The sequence below is a fragment of the Ictalurus punctatus genome, chromosome 15 (assembly GCF_001660625.3).
Source record: "Ictalurus punctatus breed USDA103 chromosome 15, Coco_2.0, whole genome shotgun sequence".
Taxonomy (NCBI): domain Eukaryota; kingdom Metazoa; phylum Chordata; class Actinopteri; order Siluriformes; family Ictaluridae; genus Ictalurus; species Ictalurus punctatus.
In genome coordinates this window covers 6,466,955-6,488,679 of record NC_030430.2, presented here as the reverse complement: position 1 = coordinate 6,488,679, position 21,725 = coordinate 6,466,955, and the positions used below count along the sequence as shown (strand labels likewise).

Below are 21,725 nucleotides of genomic sequence, written 5' to 3'. Positions count from 1 at the left end.
TGTACCATAAATTCCTTAGATATTAGGTGCACTGTAAATTACCTTGTAAATTCCTAGTATGTTCTTGCCAGCATTATTGGCAGGTGTAATTACTATTATTGATATTTACAGCACAATGTACAGTATTTTTAAAATAAGTGCAAAACTGCCTCTTTACATGACTACATTTTGGTAACAGTATATTAGTGTACAGTTAAGGTGTAGTTACACTGTTGCTTTAACTGTTTTATTGCTTGATATGCGTCTTACTTCAAATTGACGTACTTGAAATTCGAACACAGCAATCTGATCGTAATGTGTTCACATTTTATTACAAATTCATTTCACGTAAGAACAAACTGGCGATATTACACAGTAACGACTTTCTACAATGAAAGATTACACAATAAGAAGCTTCTAAAATGGACAATGAGAACAACATGCACAGAATCAGAGAGTTGCTGAGTGTGTGTTCTATTTTTGAAATATCCTGCTAGCTAGCAAATGTTAGCTAGCAAAGATCGCTTAGCTTTACCTCCAGTTTGATTCACTAAAATAAATGAAGCTAGCTAGCTAGATGTTTAAATAAAAAAAAATAACACCCCATAACAGCCTACTTTCCTGTGGTATTCAGAACTGTGACCAACATTTCTGTCCATGTTGTACTCATTGTTCATCTTAGCAGCTTCTTTTTGTGTAATCTTTGCATAATTTGAGCAAGTCGATATCTTTGTTTTATCTTACTTGTGGAAGGAAATATAGGCTAGCTATTAAATCTTAGCTAACATTGCCTATAGCTTTACCTGCTTGCTTCAACTTGTTGCAACACGTAAACAAACTGAAGCTGCACATCCCAAAACCTGGGCTGACAAAATAATGTAAGATATAAAAACTGCACAAGGTTCATTTGCTGGTTCAGGAAGAAAAAAATTGCACCCAGTTTTAGTAAAGTTAATGATACTGTATGCGTCATTGCGTTTTTACAATACAGTCACAGCAGTGTTATTGTAGCCACACAGTATGGTCATTTGATACAGTATAATCTACCAGTACTGTAAATGTTTTCCCAGAATTCCACTCAGGCTGCTGTATTCAATAGTAAAACTGTAAAACACATGTACAGTACGACACTCCTTTGTACAGAGTAGAAATGATAGAAATTGTTTACAGCGTGTGGTTTAAACTCAATACAATGGACAAAATAATGGCAGATAAAGCAATATTTTACTAATTATTTTTGTTCTTTTTGTAGATCAACATCGTGGTTGAAAAAGCAATGATTATAGTACTCCCACACAACCATAAAAAAAGATCGTATCTGTAACTGTATTTGAATTGCACAGCTGATTTATTATGATATATTGATGCCGTTTGTTCACATGTGGGTCACATTACTATAGAAATTTGTAATCCTGTATTCTGCTTATTTTAAATTCATAAAATTGCAAATGAATCACATGTGCAAAATCATAACATTTTCTAAATTGTTGTTGGTTAACCTTAATTTTCTTTCATTGCTTTAATTATGCTTTAATCTTTTGCCTAATTTCCATCCAAGTTTTCTTTTAAGTCATGGAATATTTTTTAGTTATAATTTAATTGTGATGCCATCATACTGAGTAACCGAATTACATATGGAATAAAACACTTGGAGGATGCTTACTGGTATAGGAAAACAATCAACCTGAAGTTCATTGTTATTCCTTTTATACCACAGCAATTTGTCCATGATATTAAAAATTTGTTCATATTTGTATTTGTTTATATAGTTACATTTAATACAGTGTTTCCCAAAAGTCTCCATACATACCGGACTACGTCTGCCAGCACCACATCATTTGAGCCTTCGTCAGTGGATGATCATGGACATCCACTTCTCGGTCGGTCCACGACACTTCCAGTCTTTATGAATTTTTGAATAAGTTTGGCAGTAGTGTTGTGTGTGATGATGTGCTTGCCACATTTCCCGTTAAAGCCTATCGCAATCTTGCAAAAGCTTCCAGATTCGGCTATGAGAATGATTCCAATGCGTTCTTCTTTTGTCAAAGGTGTTCTTAAAGGCTGCAAATTTTATATATATATTTGTCAGTTTATATATATATATATATATATATATATATATATATATATATATATATATATATATATATATATATATATATATATATATACTAAGTATAAACGAAGACATTTTGATAAAAAAGTGTTCATTTCCCCTACATATGGAGACTTTTGGGACACCCTATAGCATGGAAAGTCTGTAAAACATTATAGCAACCTTATAGCAGCTATAAACAGTTGCTAACTCACCAATGTCTTTTTTCCCCTCTCTTAAAGTTAATGAGACACAAAAAAAAACCTACAACAAGAAACTGGAAAGAGCAAAGTCCTTTGTATTGAAGAATTTACCATGTTGGAAAACCTATTGTTACAAAACGCTGACACTGGACACTGTTAAATAAACGTCTCCTTACAAGAAACTTCACCATGTCGGTATTACGTTGTTAAATAACAGCATTCTTTAAAATCAGGGGGCGTGGTGGTAAATTCCGCCTCCACCCCGTGTGCATCGAGATTGCATGTTCTCCTTGTACTTTGGGGGTTTCCTCAGGGTACTCCAGTTTTCTCCACCAGTCCAAAGACATGCAATTTATTATAGAATATTAACCAGAACCTGCTGACAAATAATAATAAAAAATTGTACAGAATCTTTATCATAACTTTAAATATAGACCATTTTTCAAGACTTAAATGGGTCTGAAGTTTGGCTAATGTAGCTAACAAGGACTAGAAAACATACAGCCACAAAGTTCAGCCTAATGCACGTGTGTATCGTCATACACTTGCTATCCAAATGGCTATGCAATAAAGTAAATAAATATTTGTGTAAAAGGCATAAACAAATCAACTCTATGATCTTCCACATTTAAATATGTTTCACTGTGGTAAAATATGCAGGACAAATGTTTAATGGCAATGATCTGCTTTTAAAATTGTGTCTAAATCACAAAACTAAAAGTAGAGTAAACGTGTTTTCAGTGCGCTGTGATTACAGCGCTGTAGCAAATGATTTACAGGGTGTTTTTTTAAATAGCCAGGTTCAATAGGTTCATGATTGCGGTCATCGAGGACAATGCTCATATTAAACGCCAATACCAAACTATAGCTCGCACTGACATGGAGTCATAAACCGCTCTCCTCGGATAAACGTGTCCAAACCAGTCTTTCCCTCTCTGTCAGTGTGAAATGAAGGCAAAGGTCACGGCCATGTCATGTATTACAACTCAACTGACCAGAGTAAATTCCACCTGCTATTACAGAATCAAACTGCAATGACCTGATCACATGCAATAATTTAGAAGTAAATAAAAGCAAGCGAGCTGTTTGTTCAGCTGTTAAAGATTCTGATCAAACCGAGTCAAACATGAGAAGAAAAACAAATCATTCAGTAGGTGAATCTGTGTAAAGGTTCTGTAGCTTGGGCCTTTGTTTCTCTGATCTACTTTAAATAGCACATTATGTCTGTAATATACAGTATAACATTAAAGACAGTTTATAGAGAGAGTCACTGCAGTTCCACCAGCATGATGTTATTCATAGGTCACTTTTTTTTTTTTACTTCAGGAATAACTTGAAACAAATATTTACAGCAAATATGGTAATGGTAATGGAGCACACACACTTGCACCTGTGATTTTACTGCGATTCACAAAGTGGAGCAGCACGAGGTAAAGTATAACAGGCATTTGATTTCCTCTCATGTCATTACCAATCACTCAATCATGCAAACCAGCGTACATCCGTCCGATTACAAACAAACTGAGCGAAAGGTAAAAGAGTCAAATGATACTCTATCAGCTGTACCCTGAAAAATATCTAAGCAGTAATCAGCATGGGGAGTAGGAATTATCTTTGCACTTTAGAAGAGATTAGAATAAACATATATATATATATATATATATATATATATATATATATATATATATATATATATATATATATATATATATATATATATAAAAATTTGAATATAAAAATTAAAATAGAGTAAAATTGTATACTACTACTACTACTACTAATAATAATAATAACAATTATAACAATAATAGAACAAAAATAAAAGTAGAGTTGAATATAACTAGTGTAATATAAAAAACAATCATAAAAATAGAGTGAAATAAAATGAAACAAAAAATATATATAAAAAAAATTAATTTGCAAATGGAGTTAAGTACAATAGAATAGCATACAGTCAGATTGAATAAAATAGAATATAGAATTAATTACAACGCAAAATGGAATAAAAAAACACAATATGAAAATAGAGTAAAGCAAAATTAATAGAATAAATCTATAACCAAATAAATCTAGAATTACGTACAAAATAAATAATAGAAATAGGGTAAAACAGATTAAAATGAATAGAACAGAATATAAAAATAAAACATAGTACAAAAAATAGTATGCATGTATGGAATGATTGTAGAGGAACATAGAATAAATATGAATGGAATAAAACTAGAATGTAGAATTCAATTACAAAAATAGAGCACAATAGAACAAGCAAAACATAACAGACTGTAAAAGAATAGACAATTTAAAAACAGTATAATATAAATAAAAATATGAAAATACTGTAGAATAAAAGAAATAGTAATGAAGTGGAATTAAAATACCATTAAACTATAATCGCATGAAAATAGAATTGAATTAAAAAAGATATATATATATATATATATATATATATATATATATATATATATATATAATATATATATATATATATATATATAAAACACAAAAACGGGACATACAAATGGAGTAAAGTAGAATAAAGAATGAATGTAGTAGAATAACATTAAATCGGAAAGAATAAAAATTTTATATAAAATTTAATTCTGACGTCAAAATAGAATAGCATAGAAAATAATAGAAAAAAGTAATCAATATACTATACAACAATATGAAAACAAGGTGAATAAAATAGAGTAGAAAAGCCCAGGGACAAATATACAACACTAGTCACCTAAAATTAGAGCTGAGTACAGAAAAATACAATGCAATAAAATGGATGAACAGAACAGAATATAAAAATAAAATAGACACAAACATATAATATACAGGTCGCGTAAATAAGAACAGAATGAATGGAGCAGAACAGAAAAGGATTCAAATAGAATATAGGATTCAAGCTAAAGAATAGCATACAGTGGAGTGAACAGAATAAAATAGTATAGAATATAAAAGAAATAGATATATTTTTATGAAATATATGGAAAATTGTAGGAAAATGAGAATCGAAATAGAAAAATGTAACGTAGAAATGTAGAATTGAATAAAAAATAAACATGGAATAGAATATAAAATGTAACTGCTGAATAGAGTAAAATAAAACAGAATTAGAAAATAGAATAAAAAAGTAGAATTTAATGAAATAAATATCATAATATAAAAAATCGAATGTTTTTATATTTAATAAAGTTAAACAAAACAGAATGAAATACACAGAATCATCATGACATGAAATGAATTCTGTATAACATGGGTATGAAGGAGTTTCCCTTTATAATATAACCTCCTCAAACACACCTAATGTAGCTCATAAAGAGTTTAATAAACAGCCTGATTATACGCTATTTAATGAACGTGTGTGTGTGTGTGTGTGTGTGTTAGTGCATGGAAAATGCTGATACTGCAGGAGCAGGACTACAATCACACTGCCGTGCATCTAAGAGAAGTAGTTAATGTGAGTTAATCAAAAACTATCATGCTTTGTGCATGATGGAAAAAGAAAAATCTAATTAAATTACTTCTCACACACACACACACACACACACACACACACACACACACACACACACACACACACACACACACACACACCTCATGCTAGTAGTCATGTAACTGCATTACTGTAGGGTCAGTGCACAGTTGAACACTTTCCGGGTTTGAGCTTGATAATTAGACAATATGAGGTCATATAAGGTAAAAACGTATGCGCTGGTTAAACTGCACTTTAGTAATGACAAGAAATGATATAGAAAGCTGATATGTTACTACATTTCTGAATCAGACTTCAACGTCAGAGGACCGGAATCAGATTGTAGGTATAGTTTAGAACATTTATACACCATTGACATTGCTCAGCTGCAAATCTGTAAGCAGTTTGTAGAAAGGTGAATCATTTACAGATACAGAATGACAGAAATTAATCTTTAGTTTTATAACCTTATGACTTATTTTGTGTGTGTGTGTGTGTGTGTGTGTGTGTATGCTGATAGCATACCAAAGAAAAGTCTGTAATTACAGATCCCCCCCGTTTTTTTGCAAATTTTTCAGCTCTCATAAACAAAACAAAACAAAACAAAACAAAACAAAAAATCCCATAAGATTTAAGACTACAATAAAAGCAAACTACTGATTATGAGTTTAAAATGATGATAAAACACTTTTTTATTTTCCTGCGTTATAGTCTTCTTACACTACAGCAATTCACGGTATATATATATATATATATATATATATATATATATATATATATATATATATATATATATATATATATATATATATATATATATATATATATATTTCCATTTATAATTACATTTTAAGCTGTGCAATGTTAGCACTTACATCGCTTACAAACAGATGTCTTTCAAACAACCCTTTCTTTTTTTCTAGTGAACTTAATAAGACAAAAAAACAACAATTAAGTAGTTTGTCATGTTTCCTAGAAAACCCTCTCTACAGAGGGTTTTACTACAGAAACAATAACACATTAATAAAGCTTGTAGTCAGAGCTGTTTTAGCAAATTAATCAACACCAGAATCAAGAATTCAACACTTCTGTGGTATACTGAGATATATTAGTCATTTCTCACTCTGCAGTATAATAATAATAATAATAATAATAATAATAATAATAATAATAATAATAATAATAATAATAAGACAAATCACACAATGAACCTCATTTCTCAAGTGCTTAAATGTGTCTACTATTCGATTTGATCTCAAACTGAGCAAACAATCATTTTTACACACATGGCATTTCCATTACTTTTCCTTTGGTCTATATTTATTAATTAGCACCGTCTCAGCGCTATCTTCAAAAGCCATGTTTGTTTTTAACCTTACTTATATGTAGTGCCATCTATCTTTGCCGTATCCTATTTGTAGTTACATCAAATGACTTGTTATTAATACATTTAACCACTAGAGGACGGGCCAAGCTAAAAAATAATAATAAATCACACATAAAATTGCAACTACTGGACAGATATTGCTGAGGATATTATTGAAATATCTTACACGCACTGCTCACTTTACTTCTCATTTAAATGTCAGAGTATTTTGCATTTATGTGTGTAGAAAACTAGTAAATATGTGTGAGGTTTCGTGTGAGGTAAAGTACTGAATATGACATCATTTTATGTGTTTGTGTGATGTACTGTTGATGTAAAGACATTCTGCATGTATGTGAAAGTAGGATGTTTGGTGTGGGTCCATGAAGGAAACTAGTTAACATTAGGGGATTTATTTATTTTTTTATGTGAAAGATTTTTTCTGTAATTTTGTGAGTCATTCTAAAGCATTTCACAATGTTTTGTGCATATCTGTGAGGTACAGTAGTGAATTTAAGTTAAAGTAGTGTAAGAATATTTTGTATGCGAAAGTAGCATATTTTGACTATATTTTATGTGTTACGTTTTATTTGTATAACAAAGTATTTTGTAGATATGTGTGTGGTAAATTAATCAGCGTGATGACGATTTGTATATGTGTAAGGCAAAGTAAAGCATACCGAAGTGTTTTGTGCATATGAGTAAGGTAAACTAGAAAATGTCAGAGTTTTGTTTGAATGTGTGAGGTAAATTAATAAATATGGAGCATTTTTTTTTATGTGTGAGGTAAAATAATGAACAAGAGGGCATTTTGCATGATTGTCTAAGGTTAGGTGAGGAAGATGAGAATATGTTGCATAAAGGTATAATGGAAAGTAATAAATATAAGCATCCTGTCTAACAGTGTGAGGTAATATGTTGAATCTGAGAGTGTTTTGTGTGAACATATGAGGTAAAGTAATAAATACAGAGTATCTTGCATGACTGTGTGAGGTAATATTGAGACTATTTTGTGTGAATATATGAGTTAAAGTTAGGATTCATAGGGAGACCATTTTTTATAATTGCCTGATGTAAAATAAATATTAGAGTTTTTTGTACAATTCTGTAAGATAAAATGATAAATATGAGAGTATTTAGCTTAAATCTGTGAGGATACTCGAGGAAGAGGAGAGTATTTTGTGTGGAAGTATGAGGTAAAGTAATGCATATGAGCATTATATGTGAGCATTAAATGTGAGAGTATTTTGCTTAATTGTGTGAGGTAAAATGTTGAATATGAGAGTACTTCATGTGAAAATATGAGGGGGAAAATCACAAGCATTTTTTATGATTGTGTGATGTAAAATGTTGAATATGAGATTATTGTTTGTGAATGTATGAGGTAAAGTAACAAATGTGAGAGTATTATGCCTAATTGTGTGAGGTAAAACGTTGAATATGAGAGTACTTCATGTGAAAATATGACAAAAAGAAACCATGAGCATTTTATATGATTGTGTGAGGTAAAATGTTGAGCGAGATTATTCTTTGTGAATGTATGAGGTAAAGTAACAAATGTGAGAGTATTTTGCTTAACTGTGTGAGGTAAATGATGAATATGAGAATATTTTGTGTGAACGTATGAGGTCAACGAATATAAGGGAGCATTTTTCATTCATGATTGTGTGAGGTAAAATTATGAATATGAGAGTAAAATTGAGTGTGAAATTGTGCGGTAAAGTAATGAACATAAGAGAGTGTAAACATGATAATTGGTGTGTATGTATGAGGTAAAGTGTTAAATGTGTTTTCTGAGCATGTCTGAGGTCAAATAATGGCTATGAGACAGTTTTGTGAAAATTTGTGAGTTAAATGCTGATCTTACACAGACATAATTAAACAAATATAAACAGATGTAAATAAATATGCAGTTGAACTTAATCTCACTTTCTTTATTGTGCGTGTTTGTTCGTTCCCACACTTACAAACTCACAATTAACACTGTCAAGGATATTTAAATGAGGATATATGAACAGAAAAAGATATACACATGAACAGTCCGACTCCCATCTCTCCCTCCGTTCCCCGATGAACTTCCCTGAGATGTTTGGCTGAAATCTATCCTGAGGAACTTCATCAAGGTAGCAGAGATGTTGCCAGATTCTATGAAATGGATGATCCTATATTTAAGAATAAATTTGATCTTCTCTATGGTCAATTTCCTAATCCACTAAACTATACTGTAGTTGTGAGAGCCTTTTTGTTTTTCCAAAGTAAAAGTATTAGTTATGGTTTAAATGCATGCTTTACCCATTTCACAGTCGAGTCTGTGTGCTTATTTCCTGGCAAGACACTCACCCAGGGGAGGCATTCACAATTCGAGACTTGGTTTTAGGGCATTTTGGAGCAAAAGAAGCATTTTCAGCCTAATCTCTGTCTGTACGATTACCACAGACGATCACTTTGATACATTTCCCTGTACTGAGAAAGAGAACAGAAAACCCACTGACTCAAAACTCACTTATTATGTAAGTCTGTGCATAAGCATTCAAAACCACAACTGTTACCCGAAAGGTGCCAAAGTTGATCTAGTTTTATACCACGGTGATGCTGAATTCTCCATTTTGATGGGTTAAAAGGTGTTTAATAATTTTCTATTGAAGCAACTCTGACAACAAGCAAGGCAAATATAACCATGATCATTCTAATACGGATTGCTTCTATACTAACAACATACAGGCGGAATTGTTTATGGACGCGCTACATGAGTTAAAAAAAGGAAAAAAAAAACCCTTTTGTGTTTGTTGATACGGTGAAGTTTTCTGTGAGGAGATATTTATTTAATATTTACGGAAGGAGACTCCAGTGTCAGAGTTTTGTAGCAGTCAGAGCTAAAGCTGTAACCTTTCCCACCACAAGAGAGACTTGTATCAATGTATCAAAAGTATAATGAGTCCTTGTTTAATAAAAATTGTAATCATTGGCAAATTGCAAATTGTACATTATAAGAGGAATAAAACACTTCAAGACATGTATTTTTTTTCTTTGAAAGGACAGATTATACAGATTGAGAGATGGATTCAGAAATACTGTTGAATGAAGAATTCTATAAATTGTTTATTTGTGGAATTTACATTACATTACGACAACTTTACACCCCCTCAATCATTTATTTTTGACTCAGTGGAAATAATCATTGGCAGATCTTAAACATTATTTTGTATAGTCTAGCTCTTCTAGTTGTACATTAAATCTCCGTCACAGAAAATGCTAGAAAACATAGCCATTTCACTCTGATAAAATGTGTTCCCAGCTGATACCTGGTGTGATTTTGGGGTATAAAAATGCTGACATTATGTCGTTATTTCTGGAGCCTACTTATCACCTCCCTTGACCACCCACAGTCCCACTGCCACATTTACAGTATATGTACCCTTGTGTAAACTGGATAAGACAGTGACAATGAGAGTTAGGTAAATATGTCCTGATATGTTCCATACTGAAACATATAGTCAGTCGTGGAGGTCTGACGTTCTCAGGATCGAGTACATATTTCTGTAACTCCTGGATTTCAGATGTAGGGGAAAAAATTGTAGGTGGTATTACACGCTAACAACATTACCGCTAATAGTCAGTGGTCTAACCTTGGAGGAGGCTCGACTGGTGTTCTGAGCAATGTTCTACATGCCACACACACACACACACAAACACACACACACACACACACACACACACACACACAGAACCAGAGGTCAACTGTTGGCGGATGTTTCTGGAGTTTCGACAGAGCTTCCAGAAACACAGTAGCCTCCACCACGCCAAAATACTTTTGACACTAATCGCTTCACACACACACATCTCCCCTGCCCCCGCCACACACATACTCATCACCCTCCTCTGTCATCTCAAGGCGATGCAAAAATGAAATAAACGGTAAAAGAACGAGGAACGATTGGGAAATCGATATTTTTCCATGTCAGGCCTTCGTTTTGATCAAATGTCGATGGAGTCGGAATGGTAGCAATTTCAAGTCAAGGTTGCACATCGAGACTAATTTATCCACCTTCTCTCTAGCTCTCTCTCTCTCTCTCTCTCTCTCTCTCTCTCTCTCTATTGCACTCTCTTTCCCAGTCTCACACACATGTTCACACACCCTGCAGCTTGGACTTTACTGACCTCTGCCATGATTGATTTGAGATGTCTCTGCTTCCTCTTATCTTTGAGAGAGAAGCTAGATCAGTTCTCTCTCTCTTTCACACACACACACACACACACACACACACACACACACACACACACACACACACACACACACACACGTACAGTATGAAAGTAAGGCACTACATCACTGCTGAAATTATCCTGCCTCACTAAAAGTGCTGAGGAATTAAACACTTCGGGGTAATGCTGTTATAGGAAAATAATCAACGACACTGTGATGTACGTTACTGTAATCACCACAGTGATTACTTTCCTATAACAGCATGTCCTGAAGTCTATATACGACAGCAATTTGCTAAAGACTACAATATCTAATTTATTAACAAATTACACATTGTTTTTTTAAATCTCTTTATAGTTACCTTTAATGCTATCAATTCCTTTAAAGCAGCTATAAACAGTCCCTCTCCAACCTACACATTTTTACAAATGCCAAAATTAGCATAAAAAACAGGCTTGAACTAACATAGGAATTAGTCTAGCACAGCATGATTCTCCATTCCGATTGGTCAGAAGCTGCTGATTAATTTTCTAAAACAGGTCAGAAATAAACAACAGCTTTGTCATTTTACCGAGAAATGTGCTGAATGTTACAAACTCTGACACTGGAGACTCCTTCCAAGAAAACAAAATTAATATCGTTCGCCTTAGATTATATACATCGTCCACCATGCAACTCCCTGTAAACGAGCTGTTACTATAGAAACGATAGCTTTTTTGAATGAGCGCATTCATATAAACCTGTGATTTGAATTATGGCTGACAGCTTCCACACTTTCGGACCAAATCAGAATCGAGTATTTGACAGCACTGTGTTTTAAACAGTGTTAAAAGATTAGCCCAGTTCATTTAAAGATAAATCTCAACATCCAATAAACACAAGAGCTGAATAAATAATAATAAAAAACAGAGTAAGAAATCAGACCAGTGTCCAAGCTTAAATAAAAAAGTATTTTAGATGTTTGTAACGCTGAGGCTGATTGACTGGACGGACCTCAACCATTTGCTTTAATCAAGAATATCGAATGAGACAGAGGATCAACACGTCGGAGAAGTACAGCACCATGTAGACGTGCCAGTGGTTAGTTGGCATGCCATGAAAGTTAACGTGTAAAACACACATGTGCTTTTAAATCAAGAATGACAGCCTAATGCAGCACTGAATAATGGGTTTATTAAGGGGTTAGTTCACATACTGAATAGGTTTGATATTCTCTCTCGCCAGTCGTCCAGTGATCCATGAGAGATTCTCAGTACTTAAGCATGACCTGGAACAGAAAAGGGCAGGACAGTCACGTGATGTAACGTGTAACATTATTAAGTTGTGGCTGTGTTTTTTCCGCCCTGAAGTATACTGAATATGACTATGCCCTATTCTTCAGTCCGAAGCTCACCTGTCTGTAAGATTAAACGCCATTTTGAATTTACAACAATATAATTTTTTTGAAGCATGCACATTTATTTAAACCACTTTAATCTTAATTTTTAACTTACGAATAGACAGACTCAGCAGTGAAAATGTCCCCATGTTAGTTTCATTTACTTATTAGAGTTAGATATATAGATAGATAGCTAGAGAGCTAGCTAGATAGATAGATAGATATATGTACTTTAATGATCCCCGAGGGAAAATCAGGGACTTGTCAAAAGTACAAATTAGCATAAAAACAGGCTTAGGTTAACATTAGAATTGTGATCATACCACAGCATTTTTCTTTTTTTTTTATACCACAGCATGATTCATTTTCTATAACAGCAGCTCTGCTGGCTCCAATCCAAATTACAGCTTTGTACTAATGCGCTTCTTCTAATACATCACCATTTCTATAGCAACAGCTCATTCGTACGTTCTTGCGTGACGGATAATCTAAGTCACATAATCCGAGTCTAATACTAAATGAGTAAAAACGTGTCGTTACCTAACCAATCGCTGTGAGGAGATGTTTATGTGACATTTATGGAAGGAGTCTCTAGTGTCAGCGCTTTGTAACAGTCAGGGCTGTAACTTTTGCGTTTGAGTTTTCTCTGTAACGTGATGAACTGCTTTTTGTTGTTGTTGGCGTTTCAACTTTAGACAGAAAAAACAGAGGCTTGTGATGCAACGACTGTTTATAGCTGCTATAACCCAAGTGCTAACAGGAACCAACTTGTTTCGCAGATGTTCACCAACATAAAATGTAACTATAATTGAATAAAATAATTACGAATAGTTTCGTTCATTAAGATAATAATTAGAACTGCTCACGAGCTGCTGTGATATAAGAGCAAGAAAACACTGTTTCAGAAAACACTGAAATTAATCAAATTCCGTCCTACTCACTTACTTACTTCTTACTAATTGCTACAGTCACTCAATTGTTCAATATACTAATCCCAGTTCTGTTTGGGTTGCATTTTGGTGTGTGTGTGTGTGTGTGTGTGTGTGTGTCTGTGTCTGTGTCTGCGTTCACCTCATCCAGCCAGTCGTTGAAGGCGGATGTGCGCGTGAACACTGTAGGTTTCTTCAGTTCATTACAATTGGTGGACGACACAAAACTGGTGACGCCCTGAACATACCATTTACCATCTTTCCCCTTACAGTTCAGAGGACCTCCAGAGTCTCCCTATGTAGAGAGAGAGAGAGAGAGAGAGAGAGAGAGAGAGAGAGAGAGAGAGAGAGAGAGAGCAATGGAAGAACAAAAAGAGAAAATTATTAGTGAAAAAGAAAGTATGAAAAAGAGGTGGAAATATGGAAAGAGAGACAAGGGACAGAGAAGAGACAGAGAGGACAGAGGAGGGTAAATAGAAGTGAGACAGACAGAGAAAAAGGTTGAGAAAATGAGAGAGAGAGAGAGGGAGAGAGGGAGAAAAGTAGGAGAGAGAGAAGAGAACAAAGAGGTAGACAGGGAGAAAGAGAAATAAGAAAGCAGATGAAAGTGGACAAAAGAGAGCAGAGAGAGAAAAAGAAAAGAGGAGAGAGGGAGAAGGGCAGGAGGATAAAACAACATTGAGAAAATGAACAAGAGAGAAAAAGTGGGAATTTTAAAAAGAAAAAAGTGATCGAGAGATCAGCGAGGAATAAGAGCGGAAGACGAAAGTGTGAGAAAAAGAGAAATTACAATAGAGAACGAAGAGAAGCAAATGGAGAAAGAGACAGAAAACGGTTGGAAAAAAGGAGAGAGAAGAGATAAATATGATACACAGACGATATCGAGTGGAAGACAAGTAGGAACAAAGGATGGATATAAGAAAAGAGAGAGGAGAGAGGATTTAAAAAGAGAAGAAAGAGGAAAAACAGATACGGAGGGAGAAAGAGAGAGAAAGAAAGAGAGAGAGAGAGAAGTGAGCAAGTGGATGGGTAAATTTAACCCTTTCTTTCATAAATGATTAGAAATCTCAGTTTATAGATTTAAAAAATACTCTTCAGCACTCAGTTCTGCATAAAAAGTCATATGAAATGTAATTTCAGTTAAAAAAAACAACTTCATTAACATTCATTGACTCAACACAAAACATTCACTAAAGTTTAAATGTAAACAAACTAATATTTAATACGAAGAATTTTGTAATTTAAGTTTTTAATTTCGTATAAAAACTCTGAATATTTTAAAATGAATGAGGATTTGAGCTCAATTTCTTTACTTTTTCGCCCTGTTGGTTAAAATCTTCCTTAAATGCAACGACAGAACAATGAATAGAAAACGATGCGGTGGGGATTCCTTGCCTCCTAACGGCTTCGGGAATTACCGATTCGATCCTGAACTCGGGATAACGTCTGTATGGAGTTTCGCTTCTTCTCTAAACCTTTACATCTATTCAGAAAAGTATTCCACATGTAATATGAATTATCCTGTAAGTACAGTGTAATCATGAGACTGAATTATGTACTGTAAGTCTGGACCTGTTGTGTGGGAAGTTCCCAGTGTGTGTGTGTGTGTGTGTGTGTGTGTGGAAATACTTCGTCGTGTTCTGTAGTATTTAGGGACATTTTTGAGCACTCACCTGGCAGCTAGCACGAACGTCTCCTCCTGCACACACCATGGTGGGTTTCACGTTCTTGCCCCACCAGTCGCTCTGACTACACACACTGTACTCCACCACCGGCAACATGGCCTGCTGCAGCTTATCAGGTATGGGGCCATGGGCTACGATGGACACACACACACACACACATCACTGATTTGAACCTCAGACAAGTTAGCTAGCTATCAAGCTAGAGTAAAGTAGCTAGATAACTACCAAGATACTTGGTTGCCGTTCCCTCAGCGTGACACTAGCTACAAACACAAACACTGCAACCATGACAACGCTCTTACCAGTCCTAGTTAGCATTCTAACTAGCCTAATAGCTTATCTTGCTATCTGAATTAGATTCATGAAGATAAGTAATGCAGATTTAGGAGGAAATGTGAGGTGATGAGGAGGTTGTTTGTCTTCACTGTAGCTTTGGAGAAGAAAATACACACATTGTTGCATTTAGTTGCATTGCAATGTTAGAATATTGAACATGTTCAACCTGTCGAATATTTTTTATCCACTCTCTAACAAAACCCACACTTTGTCCTCCACTTTTGTTGTTCTTGTTTGTCCCTCAGCTTGCAACTTGATAGTTCAGGATGTAAAAAAAAGTTACACAAAACTTTTCCAAAAAGTTTTCCAAAAAGCCGATTATTCCTGTAGGATTATATATAAAACGTGTGCTAGTGGTTGGGGGGGAAATAAACCATCATGTGTAAAAGCACCATTGTTTAAGCCAGTGGTTTTCAAAGTGGGGGCCACGGTCCCCTTGGGGGCCGCCAAGGGGCGCCCGGGGGCCTCAACAATTTGGTGTGAAAAATAAATTGTCACTCTCAGACAACCACACACACACACACACACACACACACACACACACACACACACACACACACACACACACAATCAATTCCTAATGTAATGTAATGTAAAGAGTGTAAGATGTAATTATTAATAAAAAAAAAAGGGTGATATATTCAGAAGTCTGTATTTTTAATGTGTTTTAAAGACATCTTGCAAAAGGGGGGCCTCGGTCAAATGTAATTCCATTTGGGGGGCCTTGCCCTGGAAAAGTTTGGGAAACCCTGGTTTAAGCTACTTCCTTTTTATTTTCTTGCTTCAAATGAGCTAGCTTTAGCAATTAATTTGTTGTATTTTTAAAGGTAACACTTTACATTAAACTTCTCTTGACTAGCATTGATTACAGGATTAGCAAACATTAACACATCTTAAACTTCAGGATTAATAAACCATTAATAATGTTAACAAAGTAACACAATGAAATACACAACTAAATACACTTGCATTAACTATCAAGTTTCTGTCATTTTCTTCTGATGTCCTATTTTGCGTGTGTGTGTGTGTGTGTGTGTGTGTGTGTGTGTGTGTGTGTGTGTGTGTGTGTATGTAGTCTCACTGTAGAGGTCGCCCCAGCCGGAGACGTAGCAGGGCGTGTCATGGGGCAGGATTTCTCCAGCAGGAGGAACGCAGGCCGTCTGAACGCTCGCACTGAGAATCGGAGCTTTATCCAGCTTCAACAGAGCAATGTCATTACTGTAACAACACGCACAAGTTCACAGCGACACACACACACGCACACACACACACACACACACACGGTGCTGTTAGTTTAGGTAACAAACTCTTTTTATTTTGAGATCATGTGACACTTTAATTGCACACAGGCTGACTCCATTTAACGAATCATATGACTTTGGGGTGTTTCACAATAAGGGAGGGAGGGGAATACTTATGCAATCACAACTTTTACATATATATTTTTTTAAATTTGTGAATATTTGTACAATATTATGGGCTGTTTTGTGTAGATTCATGATATATAATCCCAATTATGTCCATTTCAGTTCAGGTTGTATAACTTGAGCAAAAATGAGCAAAAGTTCAAGAGGTGTGAATACTTATGCAAGGTACCATATCATATAGTGTAACATAACGGCACGACTTTGTGATGCATGATACATGACGATTGTAATATTCATCCATTTAAAGAACATTCATTTCAAATCTACATCACGTTGGACCTTAACAGTAGTGTATAGTGTTTGGATAGGTTCGGGGCTCGTAGATTTCAAATTGTTTCGACATTTTGAGATTTTCAGAAGGGGACCTGGCAACCTTGCAATAGAGGAAACTGCACTTTTGTATGCTAAACGTGTATTTCGGCTAAAATAGCTGCCACTCACCCGCATGCCACGCACTCGATGTTCCATTTAGGATGGACGACGATGCGGAGGATGTCTCTGATCTGCTCCGTGTCCTCCTGCACGCTGAGGTCATGCTTTCCCAGGACAATGCGATAAATATCACCTGAGCTTTGTGCACAGAAACACACACACACACACACACACACACACACACAGATGGTGGTCATACTGTTCTGTGAAGCATATTGAATAACCATAATCATTAATATTATATTTCCCTTTAGAAACTTCTGTATTCCTTCAGGTGCTGGCCAACTCTGTGGTCATACTTATTTTCTTTGTGGGTCTGGCATCGAAGCAGGAGCTGTAACTGGACCCAGTGTGAATAAAAGACGCTCGGTACCGGGTGGCTATTTCACTCAGACACACTCGAATCGATGACCATTTAACCACAATCACCAAAAAAAAAATAAAAATAACCCTACTGGAACGGAGAAGAAGTTCCTTTCAGCTACTAGCCATATCACTTTCACATCACTTATACATCTACAGTCCTGCTGTGAGTGTAGTGTAGTACTGTCCAAAAATCCCAGTCTACAACCAAACACTGTGTTTATTTCATCATTTATCAAAAACTAATATGTTTGTCATAATATCCATCCAACTATTTTCCATACCGCATATCCAATACCGGGTCGTGGAGCCTGGAGTCTATCCCAGGGAACTTGGAGCACAAGGCGAGGGACACCCAGGACAGGGTGCCCACACATTCACAGATCACTTGTTCACACACTACTGACAATTTAGAGACATCAATCAGCCTACAATGCATGTCTTTGAACTGGGGGAATAAACTGGAGTACCCGCAGAAGCACGGGGAGAACATGCAAGCTCCGCACACACAGAGCGGAGGCACTATTCAAACCCTCAGACGTGAGAGGTGACCATGCTATAACCTCCAAGCCACCGTTCCCCTTTTGTCAAAGTATATTTCTCACACTTTCCACATAAAAGTCCAGGTAAGCAAGAAAGATCTTTCTGGACTGTACTGAGTCCTTCAGACTTGCTATTAAAGATAACTCTTTAACCACATAAAGATGTTTCTTTGTTTTAATAATTAACTATGAAATACGTCCAGATCGCAATCATTTCGTGTTGTCTGTTCATTAATGTGACAACGTACACTAAGATTATGTTTGTCATTGGGATTAGATGTTGGTATGTGAGCATGATCTGAGTACAAGAGTGAATAAATGAACATGCTATTGGATAGATACTGTACCCAGAGCTGTGGTCAAGACCGCCATTGTCAAGGCCAAGACTAGGACTAGCCAAGATCGAGTCAAGAACGAGTCTTAAGGAAGACAAGGTCAAGTCAAGATGAAAGCAAGACTGACTCCTAAGATAGAAAAAACATCAAAACCTTTTCAAGGCCAAACCTTTACTAGACAGCTTCATTTGTGCATCGATTAGACTGTTTTCTCGAAGAAAATAATACTTCTTGTGAAACTTTGTGCACATGAAAAGAAAAGATAACACAATCATTATTATTATTATTATTATTTTTTTTTTTACAAACTCTCGGTCAAGACCGAGACCATATTTAACGAGACCAATGCCCGAGCCCGAGTATAACTGGCAATGAGTTTAAGACAAGTCCAAGTCAATACAGAAAACAAAAAACAGGCCTAGTTGGTAGAACACATCCAAAAAGAAAAGTGAACAGTGTGTAGGAAGACAGCCAAAAATGCACCAATCAACCACGTTCACTACAAGTGAACAAGCTAGTACTGTAGAGTAAGACCCGCCTCCAGGGGCGGGACATATGGTTCTATAGAGCATTTAACTGGACGATCGCTTAACATAAGTTGTGCCTATAGTTGTGAATCATCAGAATTTTTAAAAAATCATTTCCCCCCCAGTAGTGCTGAACTATAAAATTAAAATGTGAATATCTGTATCTCTATATATTTTTTTCAGATATACTGTCATATCAGTATCCATAAGACTAACAGACAGCTCTGAGACACCAATTTTTAATTCTAAAGTGATGACATAAACCCAGATTTTGCTAGACTTTTTGGATACTAACTCTCTCTACACTTACAAAATGCAGTGTCCAGCTGTCAAAACCCAGCGTGGAGCGATTAGAGTCCCACCACAGGTATGATACCAGCGGCTGCCATGTTTATACTGGAGCGAGATCTGTACACACACGCACACACACACACACACACACACACACACACACACACACACACACACACACACACACAGAGAGAGAACATTGATTAGACAATGGGAAAAAAAAAAGAAAAAATATGAATTGTCATCAAGACATTAAAATAAAAAGTGCAAAAAATGTATCTAATTTATGTTTTATTTCATGTCTGATGTTCGCTTCTTGGGAACTACAAAGATAATACAGCTAGCAAGTAACTGAAGTCCATCTCACATAAAATCTATTTTGTAAATATCTGTCTCAAACAGAATGTACATTAAAATGTCAGAAGCTTTAGAGCATTAGCCTTGTAGCTCCAGTGCAAAGCTAACAAAGCACACATCAGACACAACATAGTGATCAAGTCTAATTTCATTCATACAGAGGTTTTTTCTTATAAATTTACCAACATATCTGAGGGAAATGTTGACAAAAAACAATAGTTAAGTCTGGTTTCCACAGTCACTTGGCTTTTACATTGTCTGTAACAAGGACGTAGCGGCTATGAGCTGCTAATTAGTTTCCAAAGCTTAATGTCTGTAGTTTCCATGTTTTTCTTATGAATTAACCAACATATCTATTGATAAATATAGTTATGTCTTTTTTTCCACAGACACTTTGAGCATAGGTTGCAGTTTAAACTTTAATTTATTGAACATACAAGGAGGGAAAACAGCACTTTTGGTATTGTAAGAAGCTTTCCAAGCTAAGGGATTAGGAAAGATACTGAAGTACCTGCCAGGGCCAGCTGTGAGGCCTGGCTTCTTCTCCGTTCACCACTCTGCCCGGGAGTGGCTCGATCTCAGGAGCGCCACATGCATAGGCTAGAGGAAAAATACACACACTTTTATCTATGATAAATCCCATGTTTCTTTATATTTTATACTGAAAGCAGAGGATATGACCATATAAGCTGGGAAAGACAATTTCTCAGAGGAAAAGTCCATGTGTCCCAAATAACTAGCTCTGGATAAGGATGAAGGTAAATAAGCATATTGTGTACTTCCAATTTTGAAAAAAATATTTGCTAAAATATAATGTGAGGAGATGAATAGCATTTCACAGTGCTAGCATATGCAACAATTCAATTAGCTTGAAATGGTATGAAGATTAAGGTTCAAGTTTAAGAACAAGGCCACTGTTCAGATCTCCAGCTGGTACCGTACTCACCATAAGCTGCTAAGAGCAGAACGAACACCAGACGTGTTAGCATGATGCGTATTTCTATGTCAGTGTGGACGCCTGGCATCGAGCTTATATAGCTGCCACCGACCTCCACGCATTAAAGGAATAGTTCATTCACAACTCTTTACATAATGCTTCACTTGCTCAAAATTAGACATCAATTAGACAAGATGTTATGTATGTAAAATTTTCTGCACTGGTTTATACTAGAGCTACAAATCTGATTTAGCTAACAGGTAAGAAAAGTTTATAGCTAATAGTTTTGAGGAACAGTTATATATTTTTGGGGGGTGAGTGTTGCTTTAAGGCAGGTAAGAGGAGAGTAGCGTGCTGGTTTATCAGTGCTGGTCAGTGATATGTGCTGGGAAGAATCTCAGTACACACACATGTGGACAGAGCAGTGAGATATGAGAATATTCACACGCCACAAAATGTCCAAAATCTAAAATGCTAAATCATAAACCTAATAGTTTCTTTATTATTATTATTATTATTATTATTATTATTATTATTATTATTATTATTTAGCAAACATCATGGCAACCCATCAGGTGTCATTGGTTACCATTTTGCTAGCTTAAATATTGTCCTGGAAACAATGAAATCATTGCTAATAATATAATATATAATATATATACATAATAATAATAATAAGAATAATCAGCTAATGTAAAGCTAAGTTGAGGGGTACCTTTAGTTAGTGATATACAAAACAACAGGCTAGAGCTTAGCCAAATTACTTTATATTACTAAAACTACTAAATAACCCTTGCTAAATTTTTTTTATTAAAAAACAACCCTCATAGAATTTGTAATGGTTTTAATGGCTATAATGGGAATTATATTGGTTTT

At 35.2% G+C, this 21,725-nt stretch overlaps 1 protein-coding gene across 1 annotated transcript; it reads right to left on the bottom strand.

Moving 5' to 3' along the window:
• Positions 1-12,463: 12,463 nt before the first annotated feature.
• Positions 12,464-20,992, bottom strand: LOC108275518 (proproteinase E). The gene is made up of 8 exons (XM_017486381.3): positions 20,859-20,992; positions 20,424-20,512; positions 19,575-19,672; positions 17,507-17,635; positions 16,720-16,856; positions 15,291-15,433; positions 13,760-13,912; positions 12,464-12,577 (listed from the first exon to the last, which is right to left on the bottom strand). Exons 1-8 carry the CDS (start codon positions 20,935-20,937, stop codon positions 12,560-12,562), a joined length of 846 nt encoding a protein of 281 aa, XP_017341870.1. The 5' UTR covers positions 20,938-20,992; the 3' UTR covers positions 12,464-12,559.
• Between the last annotated feature and the right edge of the window lie 733 nt (positions 20,993-21,725).